General features: G+C 44.0%; 1 protein-coding gene across 4 annotated transcripts in view; it reads right to left on the reverse strand.

The window, feature by feature from the left end:
- The window catches only part of BABAM2 (BRISC and BRCA1 A complex member 2), a 400445-nt gene that overhangs the window by 79307 nt on the left and 301306 nt on the right, over nucleotides 1–19832 (reverse strand). For all 4 annotated transcript variants that reach the window (XM_047853047.1, XM_047853045.1, XM_047853046.1 and 1 more), the window contains 3 exons: nucleotides 8281–8380; nucleotides 4671–4741; nucleotides 2027–2109 (listed from right to left, as the gene is read on the reverse strand). In XM_047853047.1, coding sequence (XP_047709003.1) covers nucleotides 2027–2109; nucleotides 4671–4741; nucleotides 8281–8380 — 254 coding nt within the window. The remainder of the gene's footprint in view (nucleotides 1–2026; nucleotides 2110–4670; nucleotides 4742–8280; nucleotides 8381–19832) is intronic.

The raw sequence follows: 19832 nt of genomic DNA on the forward strand, positions 1-19832 counted from the left end.
CTTCATATCTGATAGGATCTGACATCAAGATTTTGGGAAGTAGAATCATGGCTGGAAAACCAAAATAAGTTTCATTTAAAGAGCTGAGATTTCATGCCACTGCAGTTGAGCATTCCTCTAATTTCACGTTTGCAATTATCCTTCTGTGCGTCCCTCCTTCTGTGTCCTTCTCTCACAGCCACTCTGGGTGGCTTTTGACTGGCACCACCACCACTCGAGGCAGGGTACAGGCCCCTCTTGCTGGGCTGGGCTAGGGGAACTGCGCCAACCAAATCACCCAGGCACCTGTCCAGGGTCATGAGAGAAGAACCAAGAATGTAATCAGGATCTGGGGTCGGGTTACCAGGCCAGAAGCAGACTCGCTGGGATCAAGATGGTGTGCAAAGTGAATGTGGCAAATAGGAAATGGGATCTCACAAGGGAATTAGGACTCAGAATGAAAACAACAAAACGGCAACACATAAGGTGAGAACCAAAAGCGGTGGCTGGAAGAACCAGTAGGGCCACGTAAGATGACCAGCAGAGAGGAGATGGCCAGGAGGCCTTGACTGTGAGGCTTCCTCTTCCACCTGGCCCTGTATTACGGGTTGAGCTCCATATGCGAATGTCTCCACAGGACTTAACAACCAGGTCCCCAGGGTACATATGAGGAAACGAGAGCAGAGGGAGGCTCGTCCCAGTGATCTGAACATCATGTAACTAGTTGGAGGAACACCCAAGATTAAAATCTCTTTTTATCTGTGCATAGAATGAATACACTGCGATATGCTTGCATTCCTCAGGTGCATTTAAAGAGATGATCCCAATGCAGGACTAGCTATAGAGTAGAAGCCCAATGTGAAGCACTTCATGACGAGGTGTTTATCATTGGGAAACACCTCAAAATCAGAGCCAAGGCTCAGTTATCTCTACGCAGATTATACCATGGTATTCGAGGCTTTCTGTCTCTGTCTCTTACTGTCTGTTGGTGTGAAATGGGGTAAGACAAAGGAATTTAAAAACTATTTTTTAGTCTAAGCAAATCGCAACCAAGAATGTCCGTCTGCTGGGGAAACAAAAATCCCCAAGTCAATGGCTTTATACTGTCTGATGGCCTGGTTCAATAGGGCCAAGGCTCCTCTTCCTGGAATAGTTTATTAAGGTCTAGGGTAGTTTTATCCACTGAATGAAGTCAAGCCAAGCCCGCTGCTTTTCTGTAATTTGATTTGTGAGAGCTGGAACTACGTGTCTTCGGCTTAAAGACTGGGCATTTTGCAGAGCAAACCTGGCACCATGGGTTAATAATTTTTATATAACCAAAAATAAATGAGAGAGACTTCAAATTATCCATCAGGAGAAAGGTGGACCAAAGTTTACTGACTCGCTGATTAATGTAACACAATAAGCATTTAAATATGCCTATCTGTGGAATAAAAATGAAAAGTGACACCGGGGATACATTCCAACTTGTCTCACCTTTTACATATCTATTATGTGTTATCAAAGATGTAGTCTTTTCCCTTAACAAGGATGATAACCACATGACCAAAACAAGTATGTTTTGAATAATCCTGAAAGTTTTGGAACCTCATGCTGGAAAGATGCTTTGAAATAGCAATCTGGAACCTGAGTTCTTAAACTCCGGGTTTCTCAAACTCAGCACTATTGACAGTTTATACCCAAATGATTTTGTTGTTGTTGGAGTGCTGTTCTGTGCACTGTAGGATGTTTAGGCAACCTCCCAGCTCTCTACCCACGAAATGCCAGTAGCAACAACCACCATCCCCACTCCCCTCCTGCTCAATCGTGACAATCAAAAATGTCTACGGACACCGCCAAACATCTGCTGAGGGGCAAATTATACGTGGTTGAGAACCACTGGTCTAGAGATATTTTCTCTTTAAGACCACGCGGTAAATATACTAAAGTAAAAGGAATCACAGCAGGGCACTAAAGGTTTTCACAGCCATTATTACATACGGTTTAGTACATGGACGTACATGCAAATGAATGTAGGCTGACGTGCTCATAGCAAAAGTATACTCACTGTGTACAAGAAAACAGAAATCTTTCCACATCAGCAGCAGAGTGAGTTTTGTAAAGCCTTCTGCATCATATTCCACGACACCTCTGGGTGATAAGAACACACACACAAAGAAGAAACCCTCATAAAAACAAGGCAGAAAAGAGATGTAAAGAATAGATTCCTAGAGTCACGGTGACTGAATCCAAGAGGCATTTAAGGTGAGTGTTACCACAGGAAGGACATGGGATTTGGAATGGCAGCATCTACATTTATGTTACAGCTTTGCCATTTACTACCTATCACGACTCCAGGCAAATCACTTAACCTTTGGAGCCTCAATTTCCTCATCTGTAAGACAAATAGAACAATATTTTCGAGCTTCATTACAGGGTCGTGAAAAACAAGTAAGATAGACCATACAATGCTATGCAAATACTGGTTATGAGTAAAAGGACAAATTAAGCAATCAGGTCAACAGGGACACTGCTGTCTGGATGGTGATTAAGACCCACTTTCACTCGGGCACTAAAAAGCAATGAGCAGTGACAACGTTACTAAGTCTGGAAGTCTATGTTAGTTTCTTCCAAAGTACTTGGAACCCTTTCACTTGTGTCCCCTGTCCTCCCCACCGGGCTCAAGACAAAGTAGCCACGTTAGCTGGGTGGACACTGGTTCAGGTGGGAGATGCACAGGACGGGTGTCAAGGAGAACAGCCCCCGACTGCTAAGGGCCTGGCCAGAATCCTGATAGGCTAGCCTCCCCCATTCCCCTCAAGAGCTGAGTGCTTGGGAGACGTGACCATAAGGTGACAATACTAACTACACAGAGGACAGGCATAATCTTCTCTGTCATCCACCAGTGGCGTGTGCTATCTCCCTGGCTGAGTCAGGCCAATCAGACTGTCGATACCAATGGCCTGCCAGTTTCAGTAGGAAGGGTGAACTCATCATAAGGGCAAAGGGAATTAGGACACTAAAGACTGAGTGATTTGCTCAAAGACTGTTGGCACATCATTCAGATGACTTAGGTCAATAATTTTAGTCACCGGTTTATATTTCTTTTCGTGAATTTATAATCAACTCAACATGTTAAACACCGCTATCTAAACTTTTTAGATCCTGCATGCTGTACGTAAAAACAAGCACAGAATCCTTTCCATTATGCATACAGCACGGTAATAGAATAGTATTTGCACAGGATTTAGTAGTTGTATACAAGTACTACTATATTACTGTATTATATGCATAATAAAACATACACAAAATGTATATTAAAAAAGAGATTTTCAAAAAAGCTGTAAATGCGAATTTTCCGATTTTTCTTGGGTGCGAATGGTTATGAGTGAGGTGGGGTGTGTGTCCCCTACTTGGGAGGTTACTATGTTAGCTCCTTCATTTTTCATTCTATATTCTTAAGATAATTTCCTCAAAAATTAGAAGTCCAATGGTGCCATTTACTAACCACTGTTTGTATCATAAGAACTTTTTCAAAATGTTCATAAGTAAAGCTGAAAAAAAATCGTTGAGTATTAAAGGCTTATGTGAGAGACAGTCACACTGTTTAGATATTGACAGTTCTATTTTGGAGGCATAAAAAATTTCACTATGTATAATGAGAAAATTTCTTAAAATTGTTTTGAGGAGTCAGAAATTTTGCCCATAATTATGCTACAGTTTATAAAATTATATCCCTGGGAATGGCCAACCTTATTCTTTGTTTTGCCTGCTCCTGCCTAGTCCCAATTTTTTTGGTCCCAATTTCTTCACTTCCTTGTTTAAAATCTTAACTTTGTGTGACTATATATATCTTTCTATCTTTATAAACCTTCTCTGGAACAAGGTGGGCTATAAGCAGATCGCTAACACCCTTAGTGCTCAGCCCCCCTGAATGGGTAGAGCCTTCCATCTTTTGAAGAAGACTGGGGGGAAAACACGGTCCCTCTGCCCTTGAGCTAAGCCCTGGGCAGAAGCTCAACCAGGCCTCAGACGCCATTTAGGAAAACAGAGCTGCAGAACATCAGGCCACCGGCAACCTGAAGGAGGGGGCCAGCCACAGGGGCGGCAGCAGGAGGAGACGCACTCCCCAGCCCCACGCCTGCTTTCCCCTCTCTGTGCCTTCTTCCAACCCCTAATCCCGAGTGTGAGTCGCTGCTTTTGCATTGTCTAACACCGGCTTTCCTCCCTGAGAAAAGCCTGCCTGAGTCCCGAGAACCAGGGTTCCCGCCCTGGCCCTGTCTCTTCCGGGCAGGTCACAAGACTTCCCAAAGGTCCAGGGCTTTCTTCAGTCAAACATGCCAATAATGCCCACGTGGCTCCCTCCCTCACAACTCCAGGGAGCAGCTGGAGGTGTGTGCTGTGCACACTGCAGAGAGCTCAAGAACAAGCAGGCCTCGCTGCCCTCGTTACTGCTGGGCTTGGGGTTAGTTGTGAGGCTGATCCAAATTCTGCTCCACAATCAATAACGCGATTCTGATATGTAGCAAAATCCTAAAAAATGTCTTCCTGGGAGCTTTAGCTTAAGCAACATACCAAAAAAGAATCAAAGTGGTACTGAAAAGCTATTCCGTACAAGAGCAAGCTGCTATTTTCTCAATCAAGCTCTCGCGTTAGGGCCATCAGGACGGGAGGACATTGTTGGTACATGGTTTAAGCACAGAGGAACTTACGTGCCGAAGTGACTGAGGAAGGCAGCAATATACTCCCTTCTTTTGTGGTATCCTTGAATCACATACTGCACCTGAAACAGGAACCCAAAGCTGAGGAATAGGGAGTTTTCAAATGCTATTTTACAAAGCATTTCAAAGATTCAGGGAGTAGAAAGAATGGTTAAATGAATGCCCATATTCCTGCCACCTGTATTCAACAACTGTGAGTATTTTGTCTGGTTGCTTCAACCAGCCATCTATCTCCCTAACAAGCTATCAGTCAATCTTGCTGAAACATTTCAAAGGAACTTAGAGACACCATGGAAGTTTCTCCCTAGATACTTGGGCATGTACCTCCAAAAAATAAGATATTTTCCTACAAAGCCACAATGTTATGATCGTACCCAACAAATTATCAGCCATTTTCTGACTTCATCTAGTGCCCCAGGCGTTTTCAAAATATCCCAATTGTCCCCAAAATGTTCTTTTAAAAGACAGGGCATACTCAAGGATCAGGCATTTAATCTAGAAAGTCTATTCATGTAGATTAATAGGACCGTGTGTGCATGTGTCCATGCCTGCATGCACATATATGATTCTGACTTTTCAAAGAGATTGGGCTAGTTGTCTTATAGAATGTTCTGCATCCTAGACTCTCTGATTGTTTCCTTACTCCCTGTATTTGTCCTCTACTCCCTGTATTTCCTATTAATTGGAAGTTAGACTAAAGGTGTGACTAGATTGGGGGTGCCTGGGTGGCTCAGTTGGCTAAGCGTCCAACTCTTGATTTTGGCTCAGGTCATGATCTCAGGGTCATGAGATTGAGCCCCGTGTAGGGCTCTGCACTGACAGCACGAGGTCTGCTTGGGATTCTCTTGCTCCCTCTCTCTCTGCCCCTTCCCTAATCATGTGTGCCTGTGCATTCTCTCTCTCCCTCCCTCCCTCTCTCTCTCAAAATAAATAAACTTAAAAAATAATGTGTCTAGACTAGATTCAGGTTAAATATTTTTGGCAAAACAACTCCATAAGTGATGGTGGGCTTGATCACTGATTTAGGTGACGACAGCAGGATGACAGCAGGACTAATCCATCATAAAGGGAGGTTTCCCCTTTGCTGCCGCTGGCAGTGACCCCTGGGTATGCTTCTCTAGGCATGAGAAGACCTAGTCCCCTCTCGATCTTTTACCTCACGGTTTCGATACCTGTTGGAGATCCTTGTCTGAATCAGATTTTTCATTAGGAGCCGAAAAGTGGTGATTTTTAAAAATTCTAACCCTCCTTGTGTACTTACCATCTGGAATTCTCTGTAAAGAAGAGTTTCCTCACATCTAATGGGGGCTATTTTTTTTTAATTTTTTTTTTTTAACGTTTATTTATTTTTGGGACAGAGAGAGACAGAGCATGAACGGGGGAGGGGCAGAGAGAGAGGGAGACACAGAATTGGAAACAGGCTCCAGGCTCTGAGCCATCAGCCCAGAGCCCGACGCGGGGCTCGAACTCACAGACCGCGAGATCGTGACCTGGCTGAAGCCGGACGCTTAACCGACTGCGCCACCCAGGCGCCCCTAATGGGGGCTATTTTATCCTGAATTACGACTCCTATTGAAAAGGCAGGATAAGGCTTAATTCTTTCTTTTCAAATTCCTAGTATTCAGAAGAAGGAGTGTTACAATAGATTTTATTTTGCCTTTTCAGATTTCCTTGTTATCACCAAATGACCGTTTTTATTTTTAAAAAAATTGTGAACTTATTAAGCTAGGCATCTGAAAGTTAGTCATTTACCCATCAGCTACTAACACAAAAATTCATTCCTTATAATGTCCTCACAGCGGCTCAAAGAAACGGGGCGGGGCGGGGGGAAGCAGCCCCCCAAATTGTTTTTATTGGCTATAGCCACAATGAGTTTCCATGGCTAACAAAAGCTCGAGATAAAGTGCTTGAAATAACCTTGACACAATTGGTAGTGATAGCCATTTTGTACCCTTTAAAAGTAAAACAATTCTATTTATATAATAGGGGTTTATGTCAATTTATAAAAACAGTGCTTACTTTGCAGGCTTAATGCAGGATCAGAAATGTTATTTTGGGAAAAGAAAAACAGATGATAAGTTTGCTTAAGTGGCTTTGTTTAAAAAGGGGATGAAAACAGTTCTGTGTACTTGATTTTAAAAACAGAAAACCATTTTAACAGAAACCCACAACAAAACTGGCTATAAAGATAGATTCCCATGTAATTATGGAAATTCATTTGAAGAGATTGTTTCTAAAAGCAGCCCATACTGTCCTCGTTTGTAGCAAGCATAAGAACATCAATTTTAAAAGACAAGTAAAATTAATGAAAGGGAACCAGATAAGAAAAACAAACCGATTCTTGTATTTCTGGGAAAATGGTAATACAATTTTTTGGAGAAAAATGTATGACTAGAAATTAATCTCAATTGGAGAGCTTTAAAAAAAGGCTTTTCTTCTCAATTCTGGAAGACCAAATTTGCATGTTTCTCTAAAATACTGGGACACAGATTTGAAGGCAGTGTAAAGTCCCACAATGTAAATAAGAATTCTATCCTCCGATCAGTCCTCAAGGAGGGCAGTGGCTGGGGGAATTTGGTCCAATGAGAAGCGTCCACTTCACGAGAGTTAGATGCCCTGGAATCTGTGCCAAGCCCACAGACTGCAGAGTTGCCAGATTTTAGGTTCTCTGACATTTAAAAACTAATACTGAAGACTCTGAAATATTATTGTACTTTTAAAATATTTTCTATATAGAGATGAGCCATCTTTTGAAAGAAAGAGACAAACAAAAGATTTATTTTCCAAGCCAATGTGAACAAGTCAATAGGGGCATAGAAAACAGTACTTTGGAACTTAAGTGAACTGAGTCAGTCCATGTAGAAGAAGAGAGTAAATCAGTATTGCTTGTGGATTAACACGTCCAGTATTTAGCTAAATACACTGGCTGGACATGAACGAGCATATTCTTATGCTTTTTTAAAAGTATCTAACAATAGCCATTAACGTAAACTCAGCTACTTGACAGTGTAATGGCTCATAAATGCAGCTCAGGGAAAGCTTTCGATAATCTGATGTGCTGGGTTATCGGACCGGCTGACCTGGAGATCTCGCCCTGAGGAGCGGGGCTCTGGCAAACTGCTCCTGGACAGGACACGGACAACCAGGAACTCACTACTAAAAAGTGAGGTACAGAAAAACAGAAAGAGCTGAAGGCAGCTCTAGTGAATTACCTTGATGCTAGCCAGTGGCAACCCCCCCCCCCCTCCCCAAAGCCATGCATGCATGCATCAGATAACTGGGAAATGGAGGAGTTCAAAGGTGAACGATCTAGCAAAAACTCAGGACACAAAGGAAATTTCAGAAGAAGGAGACAGAAGTTTAAAAGATGAAGATAAGGCTGGAGCAGGAGGTCAGAATCCTTCGAAAAGGAAGGAGGGCGAAGAACTAGGGAGAGAAACGGATGAGCTGTAATTCACAGTAAGAAAGGCCGACGTCAGGTGGAGACTGACTCTAAGATGGGGTGAAGAAGCTGGCGCCTGCACACAAGGCCGTGTAGGTGCCACGCTGGAGAGAGGAGCCTTACAAGGGGTGAGGGGAGGGTCAGGAGACTTGCTTTTACCTTGTTGGTGAGCAGGTGGCATACTTGAGGCACATAATCAATGAGACATCCTCCTCCTGGGAAAGCTGGGATATGAAGAGCTGAGGAGCCTCCAAGCGCACTGAAAGGACAAGAGGACAAGGGACACTTGTCTTAGGGCTCCGACAAGGTACAAGTGGTACCCTCACAGACTTGGCTTCTCTTACCAAGGTCTGCCCACGAACCACTTGGAATGATGACAACGGGAATATGGGCTTCACTTTATGATTAGATTTATTTTAATCCACTTTGTTAATTCAGCGTGTTCGGGTTACCGATGAATAACAACGAATGATTCTGTCACACAAGAGTACAAATTAGCACATTCTGATTGGCAGGGGTAAATGTCTTACCAATAGTAATGGGTTGGACCTAGTATGGAAACACATTTTTTTCATCCCCTTCGTTACGTGCCAGGCAAAGAGAAGTCAGAAGTCATTCCTTAAACCCCTGAATTGAACTGAACTGAGTTGCTGCAGCGCTCCCAACAGTGTACCAGAGGGACCAGTTCTGCCCTCACCAGCTTGGGGGTCCTGGGAAGCCTCCTTGGGCTTTAGCGTCCTCATGTTTAGTGTGAGGCAGGTGGCCTAGGACAGGGGCTGCAGACTCCAGGGTCTACCCGGCCCAGGTAGGTGATGGAAACGAGCACAGAGAACTGGAGTTTCTGCCCAGTGGAAAGGGCCCTCCACCTCTTCTCTTCAGCTGATCTCTGCCATGTGGGAACACAGGCTCGGTCTTATAGGAGCTCAATTTTTCACGTGAAGCCAGAAATCCAGAATATTTAACGTCTCAAGTTTTAAACGGTGGCAACTAATTAAACACCTTCTGGGAACACCATGCCGCCCGGTCCTGTGTCTCTGGACCAATATGGGTGGGAAGTCTGTAACTAGTCCAAGTCAACACTGACATCCAATCCATCTAAACAAGAAGGTACAGTCAAAAATCACCAAACCAAGCACTACGACACAACACCGATCCAGAAATAGTTTCCAGGTCCTGAGCAGTATACAGTTCGTATCTCATTCTTTTAAACTGTTTTTATTTTTTTTAATGTTTATTTATTTTTGAGAGAGAGAGAGAGAGAAACAGAGTGCGAGTGGGGCAGGGGCAGAGAGAGAGAGATATACACACAGAATCCAAGGCAGGCTCCAGGTTCTGAGCTGTGAGTGCAGAGCCCGATGCGGGGATCGAACTCACGAACTGAGATCATGACCTGAGTTGAAATTGGACACTTAACCAACTGAGCCACCCAAGCAGGCGCCTCTCATAATCATCCAATCTTGATTTTATCTTCTTTCCTCTCTCAGTTTCCTTTGGTCCTAATTTGTTTTTCTTATTTGAATTTTAGCTTAATGTGTAGGTTTTCTGCTGTAAGCCCCTTGAACCATCTCTGTAATATGATGGGGTGTAAAAAGACCCCTAAGATCTGTTAATGCTGTGATAATTCGTTAACCAAGTCCCCACAGTTACAAGGCAGTAAACGGAAGCAAAGTGCTTCACAATAACAGTCTAGAAAATCATTCCTAAATAGTTTAGAGCAGAAAGACTTAGCCGAGGGTTTGCGATACAGAGAACAATACATAGAACTACTGAAAGGGTTCCAGACCCAGCCTGTCTCCCTATTGACTACAGATTTCTGAAATTAATTTTTCTGGTAGGAATGAATATTTTGTTTATTTATTTATGGAATGAAAACGTCGCAACACACAAATAAAACCCCAGGTGATATGAGGAAGTCAACATCGGGTGGAAATATTTGCTGTTGACTTTCTTCTATTCAGATGATACCTAAAAAGCACAACAACTCTGACAACTGAGAAAATTATGAGACAGCATTTGACTAAGTATGACATTAATGAATCATCTACAGCCTGCAACTGCACAGAATCAGCAAGAACATCATTTCCGTTTGCTACTCTCAGAGCAGACACTGGCTTAGATTTACTCTAAACTCTGAAGAAGGCTAGGAAAATTCCTATGACTTCTTGTGAACTGGAAGAAGGCTTTTTGTCCCCTCTTTTGTGTGCAAATGTACACAGAGGGCACACTTCAAACCGGAAGGTTCTACTGGTTCCATTAGGATGGAAACTGATCCAGAAGAAAATTCTGTAGCACGAGTAACAAATCCAATATTTATATCCTGTAGTTACTGGGGGAAATATCTGTGTAACACAGAAAATACCAAGATCCAGCTTCTCATTGCTTAGGGGAACAATCTTTGGCATGATAAAATTCCAGAAAATAATTTGGACAGTTTCCTGGAATTGATTATAGTGGGCTTTGACCTGTATAAAATATTACAGGATAAGTTCTTAATCATTCATTAAATTGAATACAAAAAATGAAAATAGTCTGTGGGTAATCCTCTAAACTTGAGACTCTCTCTGCTTCTGAAATACAGCCATTAAACCAAAATTACCTGTGATGATGGAAAGAAGCAGAGGTGTGGAGAAATCCAAAGACCGTCTGCTTGGCCGCCAGGCCCGTCTCTCTCCACTCTGCTTCTGTGATCATCGGGAACTAACACTTGTTGCTAGGTGCTTTCTCATGATCGAACTTAATGCTCCCCACAATTCAATGAGGTGACAATTATCAGTGTAATTTTACAGGAGAAGAAACTGAGGCTCAGAGAGCAGAAGAAATTTCCTTGGGTTCATTCACACAGCCAGAAAATGATAAAGTCAAGATCTGAGCTCAGGCCTGCCTACTGCCAGAGTCCAGGCTGTTACTGCTGAATTCCATGCCTCCCTGAGAGCAGGGGGCTTTTACTCTTGAAAGGGCTGCAGGGACGGGAAGAAACAGTGGGTCTGGCCACCAGTGAGTGGGACCAGGATTCCAGGGATGCTGTAGGGCTTCCAGAAGCACTCTGACTACCCCTGAAGCAGGCACTGTGTTGTACAGCCCACCATCTCTCCTGACGTTCCTCCACACAGCAGCTGAGCAAGCATTCTTGTCGATTTTGTTCGTACTTCAGTCTCTCCCACCCCAACCACCAAACAACCAGATTCACTGGATCTCAGATGCGAGGAGCCAACCTCTCTGCCATGTCTCACTGTGGGTGACCGAGTTGGCTGCACAGGGTGAGCCTCAGTGAGTGAAGGACTTCCGATACTACGAAGGATGGCTTGAAGTGAGAGTTTATTTTTAAAATGGCACTTACTGCACCCTTTCTTTAACTCGGGAGCTCCTTAGCTTGTGAGCGTACTGAACCTGACTTCCAGCGTCACACACTGATAAGTGCTGCTGATTCATGTATAAATATCCGCCTCGTGGGTAAATATTTAACAGGTTTGCTATAGCCTGAATGCTGCCCTGATCATGCTCAATAAACAAAGTCAAGTGCCATGAAATAAAAAAGCTATTATGTTTTTAAAAGGTGCAAGATGGAGGTAAGGCCTTGTGATCTCTAATTATTTAATATTCATGAATCAAAAACTACTGGGTTGAGCACGTACAACAGAAGGCTCAGCCTGTGCAGATTCCAGGGCTCAAGGAGCTCTTCCCAGGAATGCAGGTCTGGCTGGAGAAGGCAGGGCTGGACCGGTTGGCTTAGCGGCGGGAAGGGGCTGAGGACAGGGTGAGAAGGGGGTGGGGGGGACCACTGCTGTTGATTCTTCTGATCTTCAGACCGGTGAAGTGAGAAAGCGGGGTACAAAGTGATGGAAAATCAACTACTGGGGGGGCATCTCAGGTTGAAATTAGGAGGAGAAAGAGGTGAAGGCGCTGTTCTGATGAGAAAATACCATCTATCTCTTTATTGACTGAAATGCGCCATGAAATTAGTTGGTAATTCTTAGAACTGAAACTGAATCTGTGGATACAAATTAGAAGGACAAGACCAGAGTCTGAGAAATCTGTCCAACAATGGAGTTGAATAGACCAAAAGGTAGCCAGAAAAGCATTTCCAGGTCCGTCTCACTGGATGTAAAAGTCAAATACAAGAACTGTCTGTGTTAAATGTATTGATACAATGGTTTTCCATGCAAATACAGCCAAGAGAGCCCTTTGCGAACCTGGCTCTGTCTGCAAATACTCAGAGCACTTCTAATACTGAAGACTTGACTTGGCTACAGTGCAACAACACAAAGGAAATACTTTTGAGCATTTTGACATGGAAAAATGCAGGGAGTCAGCCTGTCTGAAGGCCTGACTTGGGACAATGGGGTTTGATTTTAACCCATTATGGAACAGTAACTCTTCCTCTCCAGGTGGCATTTTATCTTACTGGCCCGAGCAAAGCATGACTTGGCACTAGAGAAAGCAAGGAGGGCCAGTGGTTTTCAATTAGAATTCTTGCTTCTGCCAAGTTTGTTCTGCTTGGCTCTACTCAATGCTCCCATCAGTGCAGTAGGGTAACACTCCTCCCAAAAAGACCCATCTCTCTCAAGGGAGAAATAACAATCACAATCACATTAAAATTAAAATAGCACCAAGCACTCCAAGAGAGACTTCATTCTAAACCGCCTCCTCTTGGAGCATGCTGTGGTCAAGGGTTATGTCAAGGCCCTTCAGAGACACTTGGCTCAGCGTTATCATCCAGCTTTTGCCTTTGGATGGGATTCCGAGGGAGAGGACATTGCCTCCTCCACAATATGATTCTGGGGAGTGTTGGAGGGTCAAGCACTGACATGGGGAACTTCCAGGATGTCAGACGGACACAAGCTGCCACTAAGCCCCAAGGCTAAGAGACATCCTAAGGAAAGGTGAGCCTTCAATTCAATTCAACAAACACTAACTGTATGCCTAACTGTGTTTAAGGACTTTAGTTTCCCATTCTGGATATGTGATTAGGGCACCACTGCTAATTCCCTTCACGGTAGAGGGACGCCAGGGAACCTCAAGAATCTGGAGCACTCTATAATGCCAGAGTATGTTTCCTGGTGGCCCGCCAGGAGGGCCATTACAGCAAAACAGAAGTCACTGGTATTTATGGAGTATCCACTTTTGCCAGGCACCCTACCAGGCACTTCACTATCTCTAAACCTCATAACAACCCGGCCAAGTGGACCTACTGAGTCCAATTTACAGAAGGGGAAACCAAGGGTCTTAGGGTCTAAGTATCTTTCCAAGGTTACCCAGGCGAGCGAGCTGCAGAGTCTTCTTGGTTCCAAAGTCTACGTCCTTTTTCATCAGAAATTCTTTCATAGAAAGAGGTGTGAGAAATTTGAAACTCTCACCCCCCCTATGTCCTGAAACAGCGGTGTAAGTGGCTGAAATTATCCTCAAAAAAGCTGGTATCCATGAAACTCATCACTGTGCCGTCTCACTTGTTCTTAAGATATCATATGTCACAACAAGTTAACTTGCAGGATAGAGAAAAACAGTCACGTATAGCCTCTGAAAACCCATAAGCACACTAATAGTACATTAAGGAGAGACCCTGGTTTATTTGTTTGTTTGTTGTTCCCAACGGGATTTTCTTTTTTCCTACCAAAGCATTTTCTAGTGCTATTGTTAGTTCTTGTCTCATTTCATAGATTCAACTCTGAGCCGTCTCAAGAATCTCTGGATACCTCAGTTAAACAAAATCAGGGTATAATTAAAAAAAAAAAATCTCAGCAAGTATAACAGGAGAAAATAAAGAGATCACAGAGACAAGTTTACAAGTAGAAGAAAACATGGGGAGTCAAACTGGATGAGGGGTTCACTGAGCACCGATGGAGGGCTGGCCACACTACATTTGTGACTAACCCAATGTTTCTATTCAGCATAAATCAGGTCTTTATTAGAGTACTGTATTCCATTTCTTGTTTCTCATTTTTGGAGGGACATACAAAAATGGAAATGTTCTGAGACAATGACAAATATGACTGAATACTTAGAAAATGTCCCTCTGGAGGAAAAGTCTAAAAAGAAGCTGAAATTGTTAAGTAAAATTATTTAGAAGGTTACGGAATTATTAACTAGAGTAACTTAAGAATGTGAAGATATACTATATGGACAATTTGAATCAGTGGTTCCTTGCTTGGGCACCGTATACATGAAGAGTTTAAAATATGACGGATTTCGTTGGTACAGTGAGTGAATTTTCTACAGGACGAAGAGGGAATAACAGGTCCATCTGAGAAGCGGTAGGTGTCAGGCACTATACTCAGTGCCCTCCTATACGACGTCAACTCTGCTTCACACCAAGCTGCGCCAGAAGCGTCATCCCATTTTACAGACGGGAAGGCCGGAGCTCAGAGAAGTTCCGGAACCTCTCCAAGGTCACATATATAGTAAATGGCAGAGTCAACTAAATCCAGGCGTCTCTGACCTAAATCTACCCCACCCTCAGGTTATCACTTCTGTGATTTCTGAATCCCTGTCTGCAGACCGGATATCGGTTCCACGTGTATCAGCTTTATCGGGCTCCTTCTGGCTTGGGTGGTTCAGGCAGATGCCTGGGTTGACTGAGCCACTGAGGCTGCTTCCAGGAACATTTATTCAACTGCTTTAGGTACCTGAAGAAGCAATTAAGGCCTTTCTCATTGTAGGCAAGCGAACCCCAGGAAACCCAGAAGCACTCTGAGGGCCGGAGGACACGATGGACAGTTTCAGCAGACAGGAGGTGGCACGCAAGCCAAGAGACTTCACGCTTACACAAATACAAAAGATGGAATATGGTGATTGCAGACAGAACATGTCTAACGACATGAAAGCTAACCAAGTTTTTGTTCGGAAATGTGTTTTTTAAGTTTGTTAACAGCCTTCAAGGGACGGTAATCTTAACAGCTGTCCACCATCAGGATTCTGTTAGCATGTGGAAAAGCATTTAAAGTAAATCCCCCAAAACAACAACGGACTCGGCAGATGTTGTATTAAGATTTGGTCTGAACTACTTACAGTGATGCCTGGCCACACGAGACATAAACAGACCGGGCAAAAGAAAAGCTTTCTCCCTCTTGCCTTTTGATCCCTCGCCGTGTATCTGCAGTTGACTCCACCACAACTTCTTTAAGAAATGGAACTATTTTCAAAGACCAGTCATCAGGAATGTGTAAAGTGACTATGAGTTTGTTATAAATTTACAACCCTGAGGTTCCAATGAATGGCTTTACCGCTCTGCTATTACACAGGCAGAGGTTCCTCTTCCTATGGCATGCTTTTATAACATATTTACTGCGAAAAGTTCAATACCTACATGTATCACATCGTGACACTGTATGCTTTGAATATCTTACAATTTTGTCAAGTATACATCAATAAAGCTAGTAAAACATCAGCGCACACCACAGTTACCCTCGACGAAACCCACAAGCATTTTTACAACTCCCTCATGGCACGCTGGTTTTAATGATGGTCAATGGCAGACACAGAGAACGAGGGGGGGAACAATGCCTCTCTGCCTGGCCAGGGCAGAGAAGGGTATCCACCTGGTTCCTGTTTACTGTTAGTCACTAAAGGCTCAGGCACATAAACAGCATTAGGCAACTTCATGTGCACATTACTGGTCTCTGTGCTCAAAGAGCTAATCTGTAGAAGCTGCAGCTGGGCTTGCCCACACAAAATCAAGCAGAGATACGAGAAGATGAGATTAGCCAGGGTGCCAGAACATAACACTTTACAATTTGTTTCCAAAGTGCTCATTTTTTTTTTTTTACAACAGCCTTACAAAGTAGGTAGCAAGTGTTGTTATACCCGTTATAGAGATAAGAAGACTACGACTTGAGATGGGGGGCTTGCCCAAGGTCTTAAAGCTGGAAACCGTGAAAATGGGATCGCGATCTTTTCTCTGCACTAGTAGTTGTCATGATTGTGTGGCAATAATCTGGGGAGCCTGTTAAAAACTCAGATACCCAGGCATCACCCCAGAGAAGCTGATTTATTAGGTTCAGCAGGTCTGAGATGGGACCTTGGAATCTGCATTTTAAGATTCTCTAACGGATGGAGGTGCAGGTGGTCCTCACACCACTGCTCTATACATGATGCTGAGGATGCACAACTGGGACTGAGAATGTGGAAGGTGCAAGAAAAGCAAACTTGCACCCCATCCCTGGTGCATTAGGTCACTGACAATTTGAAAGGCACTGTGGACAAGAAGGTGAAGAAAACCTAGACATGCTCTCAAGGACTTTAAGGCTTAGCATGGAAGTAGAATATGTTTCTGGAAACAACTAGAAAAGGGTGATTAGCACTGAGTTTACACATGGACAAAAGGCAGTGTAGTTACCTGCAGATAACCAGAAGGCAAGGCAGAGGAGCAGTGAAATCAGGACTGGGCCGGAAGTAAGGACAGAGATTCTACTTTACAAGAAGGCAAGGCACAAGATCAAAGGCCAGGGACTGTGCAGACAGCAGGCCGTGGGGCCTGGACCACAGCGAACAGCTTCTGCCCCTATGAGAAAAGCATATTTCATACTTCAGCTACTGCTGAAAGGGCATCTGTCTGGAGGAGGTAAGAAGAGACAAGAGTAGATCCTGGTGCATGCCAGTGGTGACCTGGGCAGGAAAGAAAATTAGAGGTTAGAAAAGAAGTTCTGTTTAGTCACAGAGTGAGAGATGTCCTGGAGATAAGGAAACGTCTGAGGTTGGATAATGAACCTCATTGCTTAACGTAACTCTTTTACACTGACAACTTCCAAATTTATACTCTAGCCCAGACCTTTCCTCAACTAGGGACTCAGCCGACTGCTTACTCCATGCCTCTGCCTGGATGTCTCAAGGGCACTTCCAACTCAACCCGCACAAGCAAACCCTGCCTGCAAACCTCCTGCTCCTGCCCTCAGCCCTTTGCAGCCAATGGCAGCTCCAGCCTACTGGCTCCCCAGTCATCCTTGACTCTTCTCCCTCACATTCCACATTCAGTCAGCCTTGTCCAATCTCCCGTACCTTCTCATCTGGATTCCTGCCCCCATGGGTACGCCGGGGCTGCTCCTACCTCAGTGTTTCTGCCTCGGACACGCGGCCAGTCCTTCTGGTCTTTTCTCTGCCTGGAACACTCTTCCCAGCCATCTGCAGGGCCTGCTTCCTCACCCGCTTCAGGTCTTACTCAGATATCACCTTCTTAGTAAGGCTTCTTGAACAACCTATTTAAAACAAGCCACCTCCAGCCCGGGTATCTCCTCGTCTTTGTTTTACCTGCTCTATGGCCTATATGTCCATAAAACGTTCTACATACTGTATCTGTTTACCGTCTCCCCCCACCACCCTTCACTAGAATGGGGACTTCGGTCTGTTTTGGTCTGTTTTGGTCCCTGCTGTTACACCAGAAACAAAGAATAGTGCCAAGTTCCTAGTAGGCACTCAATAAATATCTGTGGTATTAAAGTCAAATGAATGTAGGGAAAGATACAGGAGTCAAATTTCCAAAATGGACATTAAAAGTCAGTAAAACGTATACATATTTTCTGAAATAGTCATTATGAAAAGGAAGGTTTCAAGGGTCCGGGACAGGGGTTGTCAAACTTGGTCAGTAAAGGGCCAGGCAGTAAATGGTGTCGGCTCTGTGTCCATAACATCTCTGTTGCAACTACTCAACTCTGACGCCATGGCATGAAAGCAGCCGTTGACAATTTGTAAACGAATGACGCAGCTGTGCTCCAACGAAATTATTCAGAGCCACTGAAATGTGGATTTCATACCATTTTTACAAAGTACAAAATATTATTCTTTAAGTGCTTCTCTAGCCATTTTAGAAGTGTAAACCATCTTTCTTAGCTCACGAGCCGGACAAAGTAGGCTGTAGTTTGCGGACTCTTGATCTAGGATCCTAGGTCATTTGACAGTTCTAGGGGTGCTGAGGAGAAGTGTATCTATCCAAGAAGAAATAGAGCCAAAGAGACCTGGATCAGGTTAGCAAAACTGAAAAGAAGCCCCTTTGGTCAAACCTCTTACAAACCATATTCGACCAGCAGGGAAACCACAAGCATTAGTCTTTCTCAGGCGAGGGTGAGGTGGACGTTAAGCAGCAACTCGTGCGCTGTGGGAGTTTCATAATGACACTGGATTGGAACACTGTGCAAGAGAGCTATTTATATGATCTCAAATGAAGCTTGAGGCATATTCTGGTGCTTTCTACGTCTATGCTAGGTGAAAAAGCTGCCTACAAAAGCCTTCCTCCCACCCAAAATACTAGCTGTTAGTTGGTGACTGATCCTCAGAAATATTAAGATGAATCATATATGCTCTTTTCACAGCGCAAAAAGAGATAATTTTAAAACTCAGAAAATGTCACTTTGGGTAGTCACAAACCGTACAATTAGAAAAGCTGCCCAGCCTGAAAATTGTAAATAAATAAAATCCTGTTCTTGCATGGAAACATTTTCCTCATTTAGATTCCAATGCTTGTCTTAGGACTTGCCTCCAAGGTTGGCTGGTGTTAAAACGTGTTCAGTCCCATAATCTGATGATGGAAGGCAGCCTTTGTTCTCCACCCCTCTTCCCTGGGGCTCTCCCCGGCTAACGCTGCTGCCCTTGGTAACCCCCGGCACTCAGCTCGGACTTGTGCCGTTCTTCTCACCTACAGGCAGCTTGTGGCCTCCCTGTCTCCTGCTCTGGGTTGGCCTGAGAGGTGCCAGCTGACAGCGGGCTCAGTCTGGACCCAAGCACAGGGCAAGGAATCCCACGTTTCTTTCTTCTTCCTGCTTGGAGAAACAGGTATTTCTGTCTTTGATCCCTAAGCTCTGCTTTCTTTCTCTTGTTACTAAACAGCTCACTCCCTATCTCCTCCTGGCCCCTCCCTTGCCCTTTTCTGCAACATCATCACTTTTACACACTGCACCGTTTGGCACACGAGAAGGAGGGACCACATCAAATAAAGGAATGCAACCGCAAAAGCTGCCTGGAGAGGGAAGGCCTCGGATTTTTTTTTTTTTTTTTTTTTTTTTTTTTTGTCAATTTACCGTTTTTGGACTTGTTCTCCCATAATCAAATCCTCCCTATCGTGTTAACAATGTGGTAGTGTGTCAATACATTGGAATTCTGCTTCCATCAGCAACCCAGAGCTTAATAGGAAAATGAAGCAATGAAATGCTGGTCTTACTGCTAACCTTAGGCCTGGCCTGTACTCAGGATGGGGATGTTGGCTTCTTGACGGTATGCGGGCCAAACCTTCAACGCTTTGTGAGAGCTCAGGGTTGTCGGCAGAGGCCTAAGCCAGCGTCTTGGGCATTGTATGGGCATGCTTCTGCCATCACAAGAGGGACACCCACTCTGAGTACACTGACTGAAGCATGAAACACCCCCAATTTTTGTAAGCCAGACAAAGTTTAGACATAATTCACCTGCAGGGATTTAAAAGGCATTTGGCGGGGGCAGGGAGAGGCAGGAGAATAGTCTGGGTAGATGAAATGGACCTACAATTTAGGAATAAAAAGTAACAAAATAGTCAATCTCAATAAATAAATGACCTGTTGAGCTGAGTGGCAGCAACTCCTGGGTCTGGCTCTGGGACACGCTCATGTCCAGAGTTATCACAAAAGGGACTGTGTAAAGTTCAAGTGTTTTGTTCTTGTTTTAAAAATTTTTTTTTTTCAATGTTTATTTATTTTTGGGACAGAGAGAGACAGAGCATGAACGGGGGAGGGGCAGATAGAGAGGGAGACACAGAGTCG

Source organism: Prionailurus viverrinus, chromosome A3, assembly GCF_022837055.1.
Source record: "Prionailurus viverrinus isolate Anna chromosome A3, UM_Priviv_1.0, whole genome shotgun sequence".
In the NCBI taxonomy this organism is placed as follows: Eukaryota; Metazoa; Chordata; class Mammalia; order Carnivora; family Felidae; genus Prionailurus; species Prionailurus viverrinus.